This window comes from Mixophyes fleayi, chromosome 1 (assembly GCF_038048845.1).
Source record: "Mixophyes fleayi isolate aMixFle1 chromosome 1, aMixFle1.hap1, whole genome shotgun sequence".
Lineage (NCBI taxonomy): Eukaryota > Metazoa > Chordata > Amphibia > Anura > Limnodynastidae > Mixophyes > Mixophyes fleayi.
This window is the reverse complement of record NC_134402.1, coordinates 111,057,743-111,074,662: the sequence shown is the minus strand read 5'-3', so window position 1 is coordinate 111,074,662 and position 16,920 is coordinate 111,057,743. Positions and strand designations below refer to the sequence as shown.

Below are 16,920 nucleotides of genomic sequence, written 5' to 3'. Positions count from 1 at the left end.
CTCCCTATTCACTTTATCACTTTTTTTTTCCACTCGGATATTTCTTTTCATTGTTTTGTCTTTGCTTTTGCTAATGTCCTCATCTTTCTTACGCCCATTCTATGAAATGTAACCTTCTTTTTGTCTCATCCATTTCATGTCAACATTAAGCCCTACCTTCATTGCCCAGGACGTTGCCTTCCACATTACGTGCTTATGAAGCAAAGAAAAACAGTGGCAACATAGACAAATTGATTGCTTCATGATAATTAACTTACACATGTCATTAAAATGCCTGAAATTGTCCTGGGTGAATCTGCTGCATTGTCCATACAGTACGATTTCTCCAGGCATAATAATAATCACATAAAAATTGATACTTGTAATAGCATGTCAAACCGCACGGTTTGCTGTTGAATCTTTGTAAATAGGTTAACAACAGCAGTTTATGTTGAATGGCACTACACAATGAGTATTGATTTGCAGCAGTATTGGGACAGCGCGGTGGCTTAGTGGCTAGCATCTGTCTTACAGCACTGGGGTCATGAGTTCGATTCCTGACCATGGCCTTATCTGTGTGGAGTTGGTATGTTTTCCTTGTGTTTTCGTGGGTTTCCTCCGGGTGCTCCGGTTTTGTTCCAGTCTGTGTGTGTGTGTGTGTGTGTGTGTGTGTGTGTGTGTGTATGTATGTATGTTAGGGAATTTAGACTGTAAGCTCCAATGGGGCAGGGACTGATGTAAGTAAGTTCTCTGTACAGCGCTGCGGAATTAGTGGCGCTATATAAATAGCTGATGATGAGCTCTGCAGAACTTTTTTCCAATATGACTATGGATCAATAAAGAGAATAAGGCTGCATAGTTTATTTTTTATTTCACAATCAGTAACATCATCCAAAAATACCAAGTCTTGTTGTACTTTTGTTGGTATAGTTATAGTCTTATTATAAGCTTATTATAAGCTTAGCCATGATCCATTCGTGGACTTTAACCACCACTTTTGGCTGCACATAGAAATGAGGAACTTCGCCACTTGGTTAAAATCATCCACCAATGCTAACTTTGTTTATCAATGAGGAACTTATCATACTCATTGTCCTTCAGCTGCCTAATGTTCAGGGCATAGATCGGGTCTGGTCCTATACTTTTAACTCTGTTTTGTTAATAGTTAGATATGACAAAGCCACTTAAATTTCTGATCTTCACTCCAGTACATGAAACATGGAAATAAGTAAAAAAAAACAGCACATTTTTCAAACAATACTTTGCATTAACATTATGTTTTTCCTGAAAGTTAGAGAAGAGTACTCACTGCTTGCAGTGTAGCTGACCTCGCCGACCTGCGGAAGAACATCTGCATCTTGGACAATCTGCAGAACACCCACAGTACGGATAGTGGGGTCTACACCTACTGAACTCTCATTCACAGTGACATCACTGGCTCCTGTAATTTGATTGGTTGGTGGTCCTACTGAGCCATCAAAGTCTGGAGTGATATCATCTAAGCAATCTGCATTAGGCTGTTGGGGAAAAAAAGAGAGAATACATTTTCAAAGTCCTACAGTATCTTCTTGTTGACTTCAGGAGCATGCAGAGCAGATTAATGTGCGGTTTATAACAAACGCACAATGCGCTCAGGATGCTTGCCTTAATGACACGGGAGAGTCATTAATGCAAGCATCCTGTGACAGAGGACTACATATGCATAGTCCATCAAAAATTAAAAATCAGCAGAAAAGGTAAGTGCTTGAAACACTCACTAGCAGAGTGTATCTAGCAAACAATTACACATACGATAAGGGTTACATTTATAAAACAGACTTTTTGGGCCCTTAAAGTTGGACTTATCCTTTGAAAGAGTCACTTAATGAAAATATCTTAATGGTGTGTATAATTAAATATATTTAAACATTGTAAAATATTTCATTGTGAAAATGTATAGAATTATGATTCTGTATATTGCTATTTTGGAGAGTTTAGTATCATGCTAAACATCTTTGTTGATTGGTATTTATAAACGGTAAAAGTGCAGTAAGCTATAGAAACCAATCAAATAAAGACTGCCTACTAAAACAGCTAAAACATGACACCCACAGTTTATAAAAACTGAAGTGGTGCATCATAGGCAATACATAAAGGAATAACATGCGTATCCTAGATAAGTAGATTTCCATGATCAACACAGATATTTGTACATCAACATTTCAACACACATAGTAATGTAAGCAAATCTAAATTACTTCAGCAGAGATAAATAATAATTTCTCTCTCTCTACAATATATATATATATATATATATATATATATATATATATATATATATATACACACACACAAAAATATATATATACACACACACACCCATATACACGCACATATATATATATATATATATATATATATATATATATATATAAATATATAACTTTTCAGGGGCATGAGCTTGTGGTGTAACAACAACTCCCATAATGTTAGTTATGAAACCATTATTGATGATGTACTTAGAGCCTAAGTGATCAATCACATGCTAATGTCCTGGGGTAAAAGAGCAGTCTTACAGAAGAGTAATTTCTGTTTTGTTATATCACAGCTATGCAGCGAATGACCTGCAATCTCACCCCTCACTGTACTGTGTGTGCAAATGTTATTTGTTGGAATTTCAACAGGTGAAGTAGAATCTAGCAACCAGATACGGCTGTCCCACACATACACAGAACTAAGGTGGTAAAGTATGCCAGCCACAGGCATTGACCCTCTGCCCTCTTACAGCTGTCCGACAAGCTTGGTTCCCAAATGAAGGTCAGGATTCAATAACATATCAACAAGAGACTTTTATAGATTACAGCAGACATATTACCAAATGTGTCAAAAATGTATTTATTCAAATTATCTGTTACTAGAATCAGATGTTATATTCCACATTGCTTTTCACTTCATACAGTACACATACTGTCTCACCTTCTCTTCAGAACAGCTGTTCACAAAAAAACCCTTCAGATGTTGCCATATTTTTGTGAAAGTCTGTCTCATATCAATCAATGAAGTGCCACTTGGGCAGCAAAATATGCTACAGCAGACTTTTATTTAACCCTATTTGCCTTTTAACATATCCCTATTCTGAAGTAGTCAAAGCTGATAATTTCCATTGCTTTCCCTATAGTCCATCCAATTAGAAAGTAATAATTATGACAGGTTCCAGTCAGCAATTGTTGGATTATGTAAAAACTGATATATGTAATATACATCTATCAGTTTTATAAGAATAACTAGCCAACTGTTACTTGCAGTTGCAGTAGAGATATGGGGACTTCTATAGGTATATTTAGGAGTGTAACAAGATGCATTTTCATATTTAATATATTTACATTTTAGGTTTAAGTGCAGTTTAAAGTGGGAAAAGAATCTGAATGACTATTCTATTTCCAAAGTTTTCCTATTAGCACAGGCATAGACAAAATAACAAAAAGTCAATAACAAGTCATACATAGTAGCACGCAGGGTCACCTAAAAAGCCTTGCAGCTACTGGTACTAGTAGAAAGGACTCCCTACTGTTAGGGTCCAGCAGTCAGGCGCATTGGTTACTTGGCTCATGGGTTTTGCCCATCATAATAGCACAGGCCCTTGGTACATTGTTTATTGTTCTATTGTATATATAAAATACTGTCAATTGTTATTGTGGTTTTGAAAAACAAATTTCATGACAGCAGTGACATCACTGACTCAAGAAGAGCTCATCAGCTACATTCTCATGAATGCTGTTCCAGGCCTCAAAATTATTATTATTGATTTATAAGGAGCTACCATCTCCCACAGTGCTGCACAAAGTAGGTAGAACATACAAGGCATTAAAACAATTATATAATTTTAATATACTACAAGCAATGGAAGAAAAACCATGCACAAAAGAGCTTATAGTCTAAAGCAGAACTGTCCAACTGACTATATGTGGCCCTCCAAAAATGTATTTGTGCCCTGCAGCTTTCCTGGAAGCACCATAGACACTGTTAGATGACATCGTTTTTGAAAAATATTTGCCCTGTAAGCAGTTGTTCATTAAAATACTTAGACAGCACATGTGTAAGGGAACACATGCTAGAATGAAGAGGGGACAAAACGAGTGTACATTGTTCATCAGTGTGCCGGGAAACAGGCTGGTTCTGTATGTAGGTGCCATATGTACTTTGACATGCAACTTTTCAATAATTTTCAATGGTTTAGCTTCATGCTTACCCCTTTGAGTAGGAATAATGAAAGCTCCACTGTACACGCAGAAATACAATGTGATCATTATTGTCCTATAGTCTTACCGGTATGCCCAGAGCTTTGAGAATATTCATTTTACACATTGGACAGGTGCGGTGATCTAACAACCAAGGGTCCACGCAAGATTTGTGAAAGAGATGCCTGCAGTAAGAACAAAATAACACATCATATGAATTCATTGTAGAATAGCCTACAGTATATCATAGACAAACTTTACAGTACTCAGGACATAGATACTTTGTCTGTGGCTCAATGATTACTGTGACTACATTTCTACAAGTTGAACTGGGTAGTAAAAATAAAGCGGAATACCAGTTAGTTTTGGTACAAGATTTGAAATGTACCTGTTACCTACATATTGAACCAATATATAAACAGACAACTTAAGTAGTGTGTTCAGAGGGGTTGCAGGTACCCAGAATCTCTGTTGAACCCCAGACAATACACCAGCATGTAGTATGCAAGATAGTACTTTTATTTTTACATTCAATAACAGCAAAAGTGTATGAAGCATTGATACTACCCTGCTCTGCTCTCTATTGTTCAATTGAACCTGAGGAAAATGGGTAGACTATGCAGACTGTAAGAAGCCTTATTCCTTGCTGCTAGATTACTGAAATAGATATAGGACACAGGAAATGAAGCTGCTACAATGGTAGGAACACTTAGATAGACGAGCCACCACCACAGTCTCTGGTTTATTGGAACAAGCAGGTCTCAGTAATTAAAGACTGATGGGCTATATTCCAAGATCTGTAACACATCTTTGTAGCTGTATGTTGGTATTTCCCCAAATGGCAGGTGACAGGTATATGTTTCATATACCATACTTGCCTACTTTTGGCCAGTTGTATCCGGGAGAGGGGGCGTGCCTAGAGGACGGGAGAGGGTGGGGCACGGCCTGTACGCATCAATTTGGCCCTGCCCCCCACAACAAATATGCAGTTTTGTCGCTGGGGGCAGGGGCCAAAATGACGCGTTTCACCACGGGATGCGGGAGACTTACCAGCTCTCCCGGGAGTCTGTGAGACCCACCCGAATTTTAGGAGTCTCCCAGACATTCCGGGAGAGTTACCAAGTATGGCATATACTCAAAAGAATTGTAAACATGAACTGCAAAAGTAGAGAACCGCAGCACGAATGCTCTTTTGTGATGTCATGGCTACCTTTGTGCAACTGCATCCAGTTTTATGGGAAAGCACATGGATTGCGGCCCAGATGGAAGCACCTGCAGGGGTGCTAACATTTTTACCAGTGATGGAATGTGTCCTAATTAAGCAGAGAAGTGCACCTAGATTTGCACTGAAATACAGAAAGGAGGTTTAATTTGTGAAATGGGATTATTTAAACACAAGTGTATCGACAGTGCATTTACAGAGGTGCTCTCTTCTTTGCGGAGGACACATCTTTTTTTCACTCTGCAACAGAACTTGAATTCTCCACCACCTTTGAGGTCCAGAACAGAGGCCTCATCCCTATACTTATAATGGCACCTTCCAGTGTGTTTCTGTGTTTGTAAGAGCACTTCAACCAATGTAATAATAAGCTTCAAACACAATTTTCTTCTGTAAAACAAACTCTTGTTTATACATTACAATAACTAGCCCGCATTCAGCTTGAAACGTCCTGATTTACCAACCCCTCCAACTCCAAATAACAACGTTTCATACTCCCGCATTGTCTGCCACCCTGACATGCTAATTCAAGCCCTATCCTGTACAAACGGGCACAGAATGGAATTTGCAGCTTTGTAAATAACTTTTTGTATCTGATAATGAATGTAAACAGAATATTTTGTCATCATATTTCTGTACAAGTATAACCTTATTGTATTTAGTTTCATGCTTGCAGTGATATGTCTGTATCAGCTACTGAAATTCTTTCCTTATGTCCAGAGGCAGATTATTTTTCCTATGTAATCCTGATAAAATACCACCATTACTGTCCTGCAAGTGACAAAAAGCAGAATGCATTTTCATGGTGCTTTCAGTGAAAAGATTGATTTTAAAAAACATTACATAAACCACTTAAAATATAACATGCTTGCTCTAGCACAAACAGCTGTCAGAAACAATGTAAACTGACACGATCAATAGTTACAATAGGTATAAATGTTATATTTATACATAGCTTTAATCCTATGTTATCTATTTTGTATACAAATATTTTATTTATATAATATCCTGTAAACAAAAAAAAAGATTTTGTGTTTGTGTTTTCCTCTCTGGGAATTCACCTCCATGCAACTTTTGAAAGTATTTAAAGTTCGTTTTTGATGTGCATTTGTTGACTACTGAATTGTACTTTATCTTTATGGTGAGGAATATGTGGGGGAAAACTGTTGAGAAATCCTTGGTGGAAAGCTGTGCTATTGGTTGTTTGTGGCCACGCCACTCTGTCACTTACTTACACTTAACATGAAATCAGGTGACTGCATTGCCAGGCTCCTACCGGTCAACGTCACTGACCATTGAAAAGCCAGTGGCATCCTCACGTCAAGTCGTGTGACTTGTGATACAGGATCTGTGTGAGGAAGTAGACCCTCTGTGCCACTGGACCGCACTGTGGGATGATTACAGGTCACATCCCCCCAAAGGAAACTAATTAGGAGGATGATGACTAAGAAACAACTAAACTACCATCTATCAAGAGAAATAAAAGAGCAGGGTCAGGCAGCATTGAAGCATAATAATAATAATAATAATAATAATAATAATAATAATATTAATAATAATTGTTTATATTCACATTGTTGGAGGCGATGAGACAGCCATCGTGGCTGCGCTTAGCTGCTATTTTATGGAATCAGAATCATTAACATGAGTAAATAATCAAGACTAGGCCAAGATCAGAGCAGGTGAACATCAAGTGAAGTCGGGAAGCTTAGCCAAGATAAGCATCCCAGAAACAGCAAGGAAAATGTTATCCGCTTTTGTACTGCATGGTAACAGTAGTGCAGAACTATTGTTGTTTACATAACTAGGCTCTATGAGGTACGGAGATGTAAAAATTCACTAATTTAATTGCAGAAAGAAGTCAGATCGAGTACTAGGCAGAGAACTGGACAGTCAGTGGCTGGTCCGTAAGATCACTTCCTGAACATAGAGACCACGGCTCACACCCATGGAGAGAAGAAAACAAAAATGTTGCCAAAATGTATGTTGATGAAGTTGATGAATATAAATAAGAGAAGACAATGAGAGAAGCGGTCTGTGACATAGTGCTGCTGGGGCAATGCATCTTATGATGGTGAGTCATGAAGGGTGGAGTAGAGGGCTGAAGGATTACAAGGTAAGAAACCACTGGGCATTATCCTATGCAACATATCTAGCAAGATACCCATTAATATGACACTCCTGGGCACATTAACCACCAACCATGCAGCATCGTACTAACATTTCTGAAGTTGGCAAGGTTAGTACAACAGGCCTGGATGCAAATCCCACAGTAAGGTGTTTGGCATAGTAAGAAAAACGTGACGATTAAATATCTGAGGTTGCTCTACGTGATTGGCGAGTTTGCGGGAAACAGCCCTCTGTCTTGCCCCAAGATGTGACAATCGTCCTTGTGGACTGTGGAGATGACAATACTATCACTGGAAGGAACGTCTGGACAAGCTGTGTCAGAACGGAACGGAACAGGATCAGAACCAAACTTAGCAAGCAGATGTATTGTCAGGAACAGTCCAAGGTCAAATACACAAGAACAAGGCACAGAGCTTCAGAAACGCAGAAGCACAGGTAAGATGCTAATACTCAGAGCAGGTTTATAGAGGCAGGCTGATTGAAATTGGGGGTGGACTTGTGATGTCAGTAGATCATGTGACTGTCCCTATAAATAAGAAGCAGAGCCACGCTCCCACTCCTATAGTATGTGGTTTGCGCTGAAGATCAGCTAGCACGTAGGAGAGTGGAGGAGACAATACTGTCGACCATTGGACACCGGGTCCAGCAGCGGCTGACATGGTCATGATGGGGCAAAAGTTCTTTGCGAGTTAAATATATTGATCCTTCAAAGCAATACAAATAGGGAGGTTCATGGAAAATATGTCCGATGGGTTTCTGGGAATTCTGACCTTGGACATCGTACAACTTCAATAGGAGTATAGTCAGAGATTCTAAATTGGTGGCTTCGAAGTTACGAAGACTACCAAAGACATTGAATTCCAGAGGCCAAAATCAACGAGGAGATGAGAGTAGAGTATGTTGTGGTAACATAGGTACCAAAGAATAGAAGGTCATCAGTAAATCTTTCTATGGGACATTTAAAGAATAACGGCTTTGCTGTCATTTATAATACAACTAGCAACAGCCAGAGATGAACTCCTCCATGCCGCTACTAGGCCTAAAATAAAGTGAAAATCAACCCTGGCAATAAAATAGTTTAGAGGACAAGTTGAAAAATGGAATTGGGACTCCAGATATTAATGTAATAATGTTAGGTCTCTATAGTAGGCTGAAGCCCTTTTGGGTTTTATCTGGTATTGAGAAATTATTAACATAATGAAACTGCTCACATTATAAAGTCAGAAATGCAGTGATGTGGAAGCTATTAAGTACATTCATACATGCATCTATGGAATCTCTATGTCACCTCTGGTTGGTAGTATTTATAGGGGGATGATGACACTTAAAAAGTAAAAAGCTCATGTAATTGAGTCAACGAGTTTTCTCATTACACAATGGGCTGAAGAAAAGCTGATGAGGTATACTAGGAACTCCTTGGCTGCCAGATCACCAGCCTTGGGTTAGATAATTCACGGGGCTTCGACTCATATGGAAAATTACAGATTTTGCTATTCTGATTACACAGCAAGTAGACATGATTTAAATATTTTTGTTATAATGACAGAAAATAAGTATAAGAGTGTTTATTTCTGCAAGTGTGTCAGGAAAATATCTAGACCTGAATTATTTCATGTTATGCATCTATGATTTAGACTACGCTAAAATTTAAACAATATTGGGCAAATTCAGAAAAGGGAGGGTGATATGTACATTTTAGTCATGATTGCCAAAACATTTGTTTGCCGAAAGAAGGTCATTAATATAAAACATATGTCCTTCTTGAGCAACAGACATTACTCTGCCATTGTAATACACACTGATTTAGTTCTGATCTTTAAACGTCAAATGATTTAAATGTTTGTTCATAGCATTATTTAAGAGACCCTTTTGTGAATTTGGTTAGAAGAAAATGATGATAGCCCCATGTTCAAGTGACACATTGTTAAAGTTATTGTTTGATACAGCTCTCCAGCTACCTAGCCCTCCTCCTCAAGGACCCTCTTCCCCCCCGTCCCCTCTCACTCCTTCCTCTCCCCTCTGGGGGTTTCCCTGTCATCCGGGCCCTCCCTCTCAGGCTCAGCCGTACGCAGGACCTTCCCCTCGCCCCTCTAGCTGTGCTTTGAGCTCACCGAGTTACTGTACTTATTGTTTACTGTACTGTACTCTCTCCCATTGTATTGTAACTTTGTTTGTCCCTGTACGGCGCTATGGACACCTAGTGGCGCCCTATAAATAAAAATTAATAATAATAATACAGCATGCTTCCATTCTGCATGATAGTATGCATACTAGGGGAACCTTCTCATTGTGTGCTATAGCCAAACAAGCTTATACAATTCTGCATCATATTTGGTCATGAAGGCAACTGTCTATACATTATACATCAGTTGTTTTTTTTCTCGGTAATATATATGGCACATAATGCCTTTTTTTTGTTTTACTGAACATGTACAGAAAAACACAAACCTTGTGACCCGCTTAAGACTGCAGCAAACTAAGGAACAACCATAGCAGGTCTAAATACATATTAGCGATCTGCAGTCAGCAGTTTTGGTGCAAAATCTATAATTGTTCTGCACAGCCCATAACTGACAGCCATGTTCTAAGTCTGTGCAAGTTTATACAGTCTCTCCACACCCAGACTGTACATGTGCATATTGCTGGATACAAGATCCCTTTGGAGAAATCTGTTTTGCATTTAAACACTATGTGGGGCTCCCTTGGAAGGAAAGAAGCTGAATGAAGTATCAGTCATCAGTACTAACTGGCTTAACATTCACAGCTTAAATGCATTGCCAACATTCCTAGTAGCTTCATTGTGATGTCTTAACTGAGACCCGTCCAACTTTTCCATGAGGTGGGGGTGGCTATTTCTTATAACATGTTTGCGGGATGGGTTTAATTAAATAAGCAATGATGCTGTAATGAGGTTATGAAGTTAATAAAGCAGATTAAGGGCAACAGATGACCCTTGTGGGCAGCAGCAATGCACCTCCGTGCCCACATTTTGCTCACCACTTTTGAAGTATTAGAGAGCTTTACTGACAGTGTTACCTCATGTCACAAATAGGCACCTCTGGCCATTCCCTGATTTAATATCTTATCGTTTATTCACACAGTCAAACAATATATCACCTCTATTTTGTCAGGAAACCTCTCCTGACCTCCTTTACCCATCTCAAACCGCACTCTGCGCACTGGTGACTTGGAAGCTTACTGTAAGGGAATACACAGGATTCCAGCCTAAACCTCACACTCACCTCTCTTTCAGGCTACATATTTAGATGGTTCCTTTTCCAACACAGACGCACGCTGCCAACTGCCACCAACTACGTATAAGGGCCGTAGCAAACCTATGACTTGATAACCAATTTTGCACACTTTGAGATCTGGTAGCTAAACAGTTAACACTTCACACACTGGTATCTAAGGAGTTTACCCAGCCAAGCAATCACTCACTTCTAAAAAGGCAGTTCATTTGTTTAAGGACATCACTTATTCATTTTTAGATTTAATATACAAAAAGTACAATGCTTACAGGCTATAAAAACAATTAATAAACAATTGACATACATACACAAGAAAAACAGATTTAAAATAAAGGGATTAAATTCAGAGTATAATTTACAGACAGTGGTATATTCTGCGCCAGGGGAAACTGGCGTGAAGATGGACAACTTATCATTGATGATTGATTTACCAGAAGACTGACAATTTGTCCCTTCACAACACCGGTTTTTAAGCAAAATGCAAAAATATTTAAAGCAGTATATAACTACGATATATCTAAAAATATAAAGAGAGAGTCCAATTTACTCCAGTGGCAAGGGCACAGTGTCTATCCAGATGTCTATCCAGACACAGGGATCTCTCTCAGCGGTCGTGAGTATCACACTCCTCCAGCTCTGTCACCCCCGGCAACTAACCACTCCCCACTGTCACCCCCGGCAACCACCAACCACTCCAAACTGTCACTTCTCCTTCAAGAAATATATATATATTTTTTTAAATCTTTATAAACACTTTTAACAATTAACAAATTAAAAACATCTTAGTATACCAAATTTCAGCCCTTTCTGAATTTTTTTTCCCACACACACTAAGAATTTAGTAGGTCAGTGTATAACTCCGCCCAGCAGGTGGCGCTGCAGCTTGGTTTTATTTTTTCCACACACACACAGACAGACTAACACACGCCACTATATCTATCTATATATCTATATGGAGTGAGAGGATGAGAGAGAAAGTGGGAGAGAGGTTTTGATTTTGTATAGTTCGCTAATGGACACCCTGAAGCAGTATGAGAGGCAGCACGCTACATTACACAAACCAACTAAAGAAGTTTTCAGCAAAATTATTTTTTGCAATTAATATCAACTTTTCATGAAAGTTTAACAAACTGGAGAGAAAAGAGGTAGAAGCTTACATTCATGAGGACTTTATGCTGATGGATCGTGTGATAATCTCTAAATGATTCATAATGATTACAATTTTAGCCTCTTCCATTTCCACACAAATCACCTTAGAGGGAAGAGGTATATGCATGTGCCAAAAACATTTAAGTAATTATAGATGTAGCTCATTCACATTTGTACTGCGTGAGATAATTACTGAACCGGAGAGTGCAATATATTAAAATGTAATTATGCATTACAATTACACACATGCTTTTAATATGAAATGAGAGTTGTAAAATATCTTAGGCAGGTAGACTGTTTCAGAAGGAAAATGTAAAGCGAGTGTGTTGTTTATTGAATTTAGGACCCCTTAGCAGGCTTCTGGGGTAATAAGTGCTGTATCCTACAGAGGACAGGAGTCTGGACATATAATTGGGCAACTTGTCTAAAAAGTATTTGAAGGTAAATTGAACAGTTCGCTTGGATACCAAGGACATCCAACCTAGGTCTGATAGCATGCTGCAATGGTGGGTACTGTACTTACAGTGCAAGACAAGAGGCAGAGTGTCTTGTAGAGTGTAACTAATTAGCCTAACTACAACCCCATAGCCTATTTTTGCTGCTTGCACTGTTGCGCGATGCACAATAGGACAATAGCATATAGAGCAGCCCCAATTTAGAATACATCTTGAATGTCAGGGTGTCTATATGCAAATTAAACAGTGTGAATCAAGGCAATTATATATATATATATATATATATATATATATATATATATATATATATATTTATATATATAACACACATACACTGTTGTTAGATTAGAGAGTTGGAGTTTGCTCTGCTCTGTAGCTCTGGTGATGGGCACTACTAAATGTTAGCCTTTGTCCCAAATAACATGGGTACTATTTTATCAGTGTTCAAACACTTGTTTGTCTTTTGTTATCTCTTGTTCAATATGAGAGGGATCAGACTGCAGTACATTATTAAGGCAAGCTAGGCTTGATCTGTGCTCAAGATAGTATTATCTTCATACAAATGAATATGAAATAGTTTTACAAAGCTTTGCGTAAGTCATTAATCAAGACAGAAAAACAATGGCTCCAGAACTGAGCCTTGAGGGACCGCAGAGGTAACGACTAGGGGCCTGATACATTAAGAAAAGCAGAGCAAATAAAAGAGTATATTTGCTCCTAGAAAAACCATGTTACAAAGCAAGGGGTGCAAATTAGTTTATTATTTTGCACATAAGGAAAATACTGGTTACTTTTTCATGTAGCACACATATACTTGATAGCTTTATTATTAGACTGACATTTAAAGTTGATCTAGAACATGCACTATCCCAACTATAAATCTCTCCCGACATTTTAAATCTGCCTCCCCTTTTCAACGCGACATGGTTTTGCCTGGGTGCAAATTTACTCTTTTTTTGCTTTACACTCCTTAATGAATCAGCAGGGGAGAGCTGCCAAATTTTAGCCCAGGGCGCATGACCCGACTCAGCAGCCTATTTGAATGGGAAAAAAATGCAGGTGGCCCAGTGACCCAGCCCAAGTTAGCCCACTATGTGACCGGCCCTGGGGGCAGATGCCCCCCAGCCCAGCCTGCCCCGTGAATAAGGCCCTAGGTGTTTAGAGTTAGATCCAGAGAAAAATCTGAAATCTACCTGAAAAGCTAATGCGTTTCTATGCTTGAGCACTTGCTTAGCAGTACAGTCTAATCTACAGTGTCAAAAGGCTTTGGAACATCTTGAAATACTACACCAGTCTACATTATTTGGGATGGTTTGGGCACAATCCAGATTGAAGTAAACTGAGGAAAGTTGTAGTTTAGTAGAAGTTGTGGAGCTGAGAATGAAGACATTTTTCCAGAAGAAGACTTTGGATAAAGTAGGTAGGAATGAGATAGGTAGTAGTTTGAGATAGCACTTTTCCCACCACTTATTAGGATAGGGAGGAGTTTAGCCATTTCCCCAGCCTTGAGAATTTGTTAAGATTACATAATTGTGTTTAGTAATGTTGCAATAGACTTAGCTACACTAGGTGCTCTAAGGTGCAGAAACTTTGATTACGACAAGTACAGCCCAATTAATCCCCAGCAGCCAATCACTGCTCACAATTCAGCCATAAGTCTACTAATCACTGTGCTGGCTATTTGTGTGGGTGCTACAAATCCTACTAATGGTCAATGGTGGTTGTGAGACAAAAATGCAGCAAAAAAACAAGTAATGCTGGCCAAGAGGTTACTGTAAAATAGATGTTTGTAAACTGGCTAAATGGGTGCTGAAAACTCGCCAAATGTGAGTGTCACGAACACCCCAGCCTGTTTCAGATACAGCAATCTGAACAGCTGGTCGTGATTGGTGTTACTTTAATTAATTAACAGTGAATACACCTTTTCTGCCACCACGAAGGATTTACTATGGTGTCCTTACGTTCACCAGAACCACTTATTAAAGTTTCACACTTAAATCAGATACACATGTAGCATGAGCCTTCCTGTGCTTTGTAAGTTCACAAAGAATCATGGAGAAATACACTAGATTAAATATGTTTAATCTGAAAAATATTTCCAAGATTTATTTACAAAAATCAATAACAAAGACATACAATATGTTGCATAAATGAGTTTCAGAAAATAATATAGGAAATAAAAACCAGAGTCCCTACTTACAAGTTCAGGAATTGGCGTGTGAGGAGTACACATTGAGAAGAATGGCACATTTCAGTCGTAATAGACCTCCTCAAAGAAATGTGATACTACTAATACAAAGGATTTTTAAACCATTCCTTGTTGGCTCTTCACCCCCACCTTAGGAATTTTATTTTCACCTAAGTTAGATGGATGCCCAAAATGACACAGGGCTTTCGAAGTAAATTATGGATGCCCTGAGACCTGGCATTTCACAAGACCTGAGTTCTCACCTCTGCTCCTTTGGCCTGGCTAAGTCTAACTCCTCTGCATACACAAACTACTCATAGATCTTATCTGACTCTGGGCCTGGCTACTTTTACAAAACCATTGACACTTGCCTAGGTCAGACTCAGGTCATTTAACAAAATACACTTTGAAAGGTTACACAAAATATTCACAGTGTTATACATAAATCCAACGGAAAATAACAATCAGTCATTAGATATACTACATTTCGTTACAGTCAGCCATAAACAGGTAGTTGCTACTGGTCAAAGAGATGCAACATTACATTGTGTTAAAATTAAATTCTAGTTTTAAAAAATAGAAAACTTTTTCTTAGCTAGATATAAAGACTTACATGCCCATAACACGAAAAAGTACCAACCTCAAGAAATTGCTCATTTTAACTGTACTACAGACAGACCAATGAAATGTTTACAATTTTTTTGTTAACAATATTTTTATACGACAATGTGAACTAAAACTAAATCTCTTTTAAGCCTCATGCAATTACAGTGTTATAGAAAGAAGCAGCAAGAAATGTTGCCAATGTTATTAGGTAGTGAGTGGATACAGACAAACACATTCATTCAGCTACTTCCCTTCAAAGGCAGTCCCACATAGTTTGTAAATGAAAAACAGACGTCTCTACAGGGATCTCAGTGTAACCAGTAAGAAACACATTTACAGTCTGGGTGTGGAGACACTGTAAAACACCAATTCTTGTGCACACATGTACATAAAAATCAGGATTTTCCTATTTAGGTGCAATTTTGCACAAATCACAGAAACCAATTAGATTTATCTGTTTAGCACAAGTTAGACAATGAATACAAATGTTTGATTTGCAACTAGATATAATCTTAGTAAATATCTTCGTATACAACTTGTTTACTAATCATCTACTATATAAATGCCTAGTGGCGTGTGTGAAAAAGAAAACCAAAACAAGCTGCAGCGCCCCCTGCTGGGCAGAGTTATACACTGACCTATATATTTCTTGAAGGAGAAGTGACAGTTGGGAGTGGTTGGTGGTTGCCGGGGGTGACAGTGGGGAGTTTTTAACACCTTAAGTAGCTTGATGAAGGATGTGGCGATGAAGATGAAGGGAGAGGTGATGGAGAAAAATGATGAGGTGGTGACATGTGGACAAAACCACGTTAAAAAAAGGGCGCTTGTGTCGGGAAGTAACGCTCTTCCCCTGAGGAGGCCTGGGCTATGGCCCAAATGCATGACAAGAACCTTTTTAACACCTTAAGTAGCTTGATTTGACTAAAATGCATGAGTATCATGCATGGGTTAACTTGTATAAAATATCAGTGCACATGCCATTTTGCTGCTTTACACTCCAATTTTTGTGCACATACTTCCATATACAGAACTGGGCTTTGTAATCTATTCGGGAGTGTAAATTGTAGCTTGTACAAGCTGTCCCGACATACTTGATAAAGGTGTGTTAGGTGCACTTGTTACGTGTCGTATTGTGTCTAAAATTTCGATTTTCGGGACAAGATATTTACATGATGCATCACTGGATTGATTTTTACATACGATATTCAGGGGTTTGCCTTTACATGGGAATGCACATTTATAGTGAGTATAAAGGTCTTAATGGCCAGACCCTCATGAGTTATTCTGTACATGTGATAACATTGGTAACTGTGTCTGTAAGAGATTATGTCGTTTAGTCTAGTCTATGTTGTTTAGTTTAGACTATTATGGTTTATGCTCAGATACGTTATTATATGTGTATAGACTACAGAACAGGTCTATTATATTTAAGATAGTCAAGTTAAGTTACACTCTTAATATATGAAATTTTTTAAATATCAAAAATCAAAAATAAAGGAATGTGTATTATTAATCCTACAGTATACGGGGCATATAACACATGTCAAAGTATTTTTGTTTGTCCTTAGTACTTTAGGCGGTCAGGTAGAGGACAAGTCCTATTCACCAACAGCACTCAAGGGGTTAAAGTACAGTATTTACCCTTTCCACCATGTGCATGTCTAATAGAAATAAAGCTGAATGTGGATATGTACCTAGATAGACAAACAGGAGCATCTGTGTGTAA

General features: G+C 38.4%; 1 protein-coding gene across 1 annotated transcript in view; it reads right to left on the bottom strand.

The window, feature by feature from the left end:
* The window catches only part of RNF150 (ring finger protein 150), a 122,249-nt gene that overhangs the window by 6,649 nt on the left and 98,680 nt on the right, over nucleotides 1-16,920 (bottom strand). Inside the window, exons 5-6 of the mRNA XM_075199395.1 lie at nucleotides 4,285-4,381; nucleotides 1,289-1,496 (exon numbers count right to left, since the gene is read on the bottom strand). Coding sequence (XP_075055496.1) covers nucleotides 1,289-1,496; nucleotides 4,285-4,381 — 305 coding nt within the window. The remainder of the gene's footprint in view (nucleotides 1-1,288; nucleotides 1,497-4,284; nucleotides 4,382-16,920) is intronic.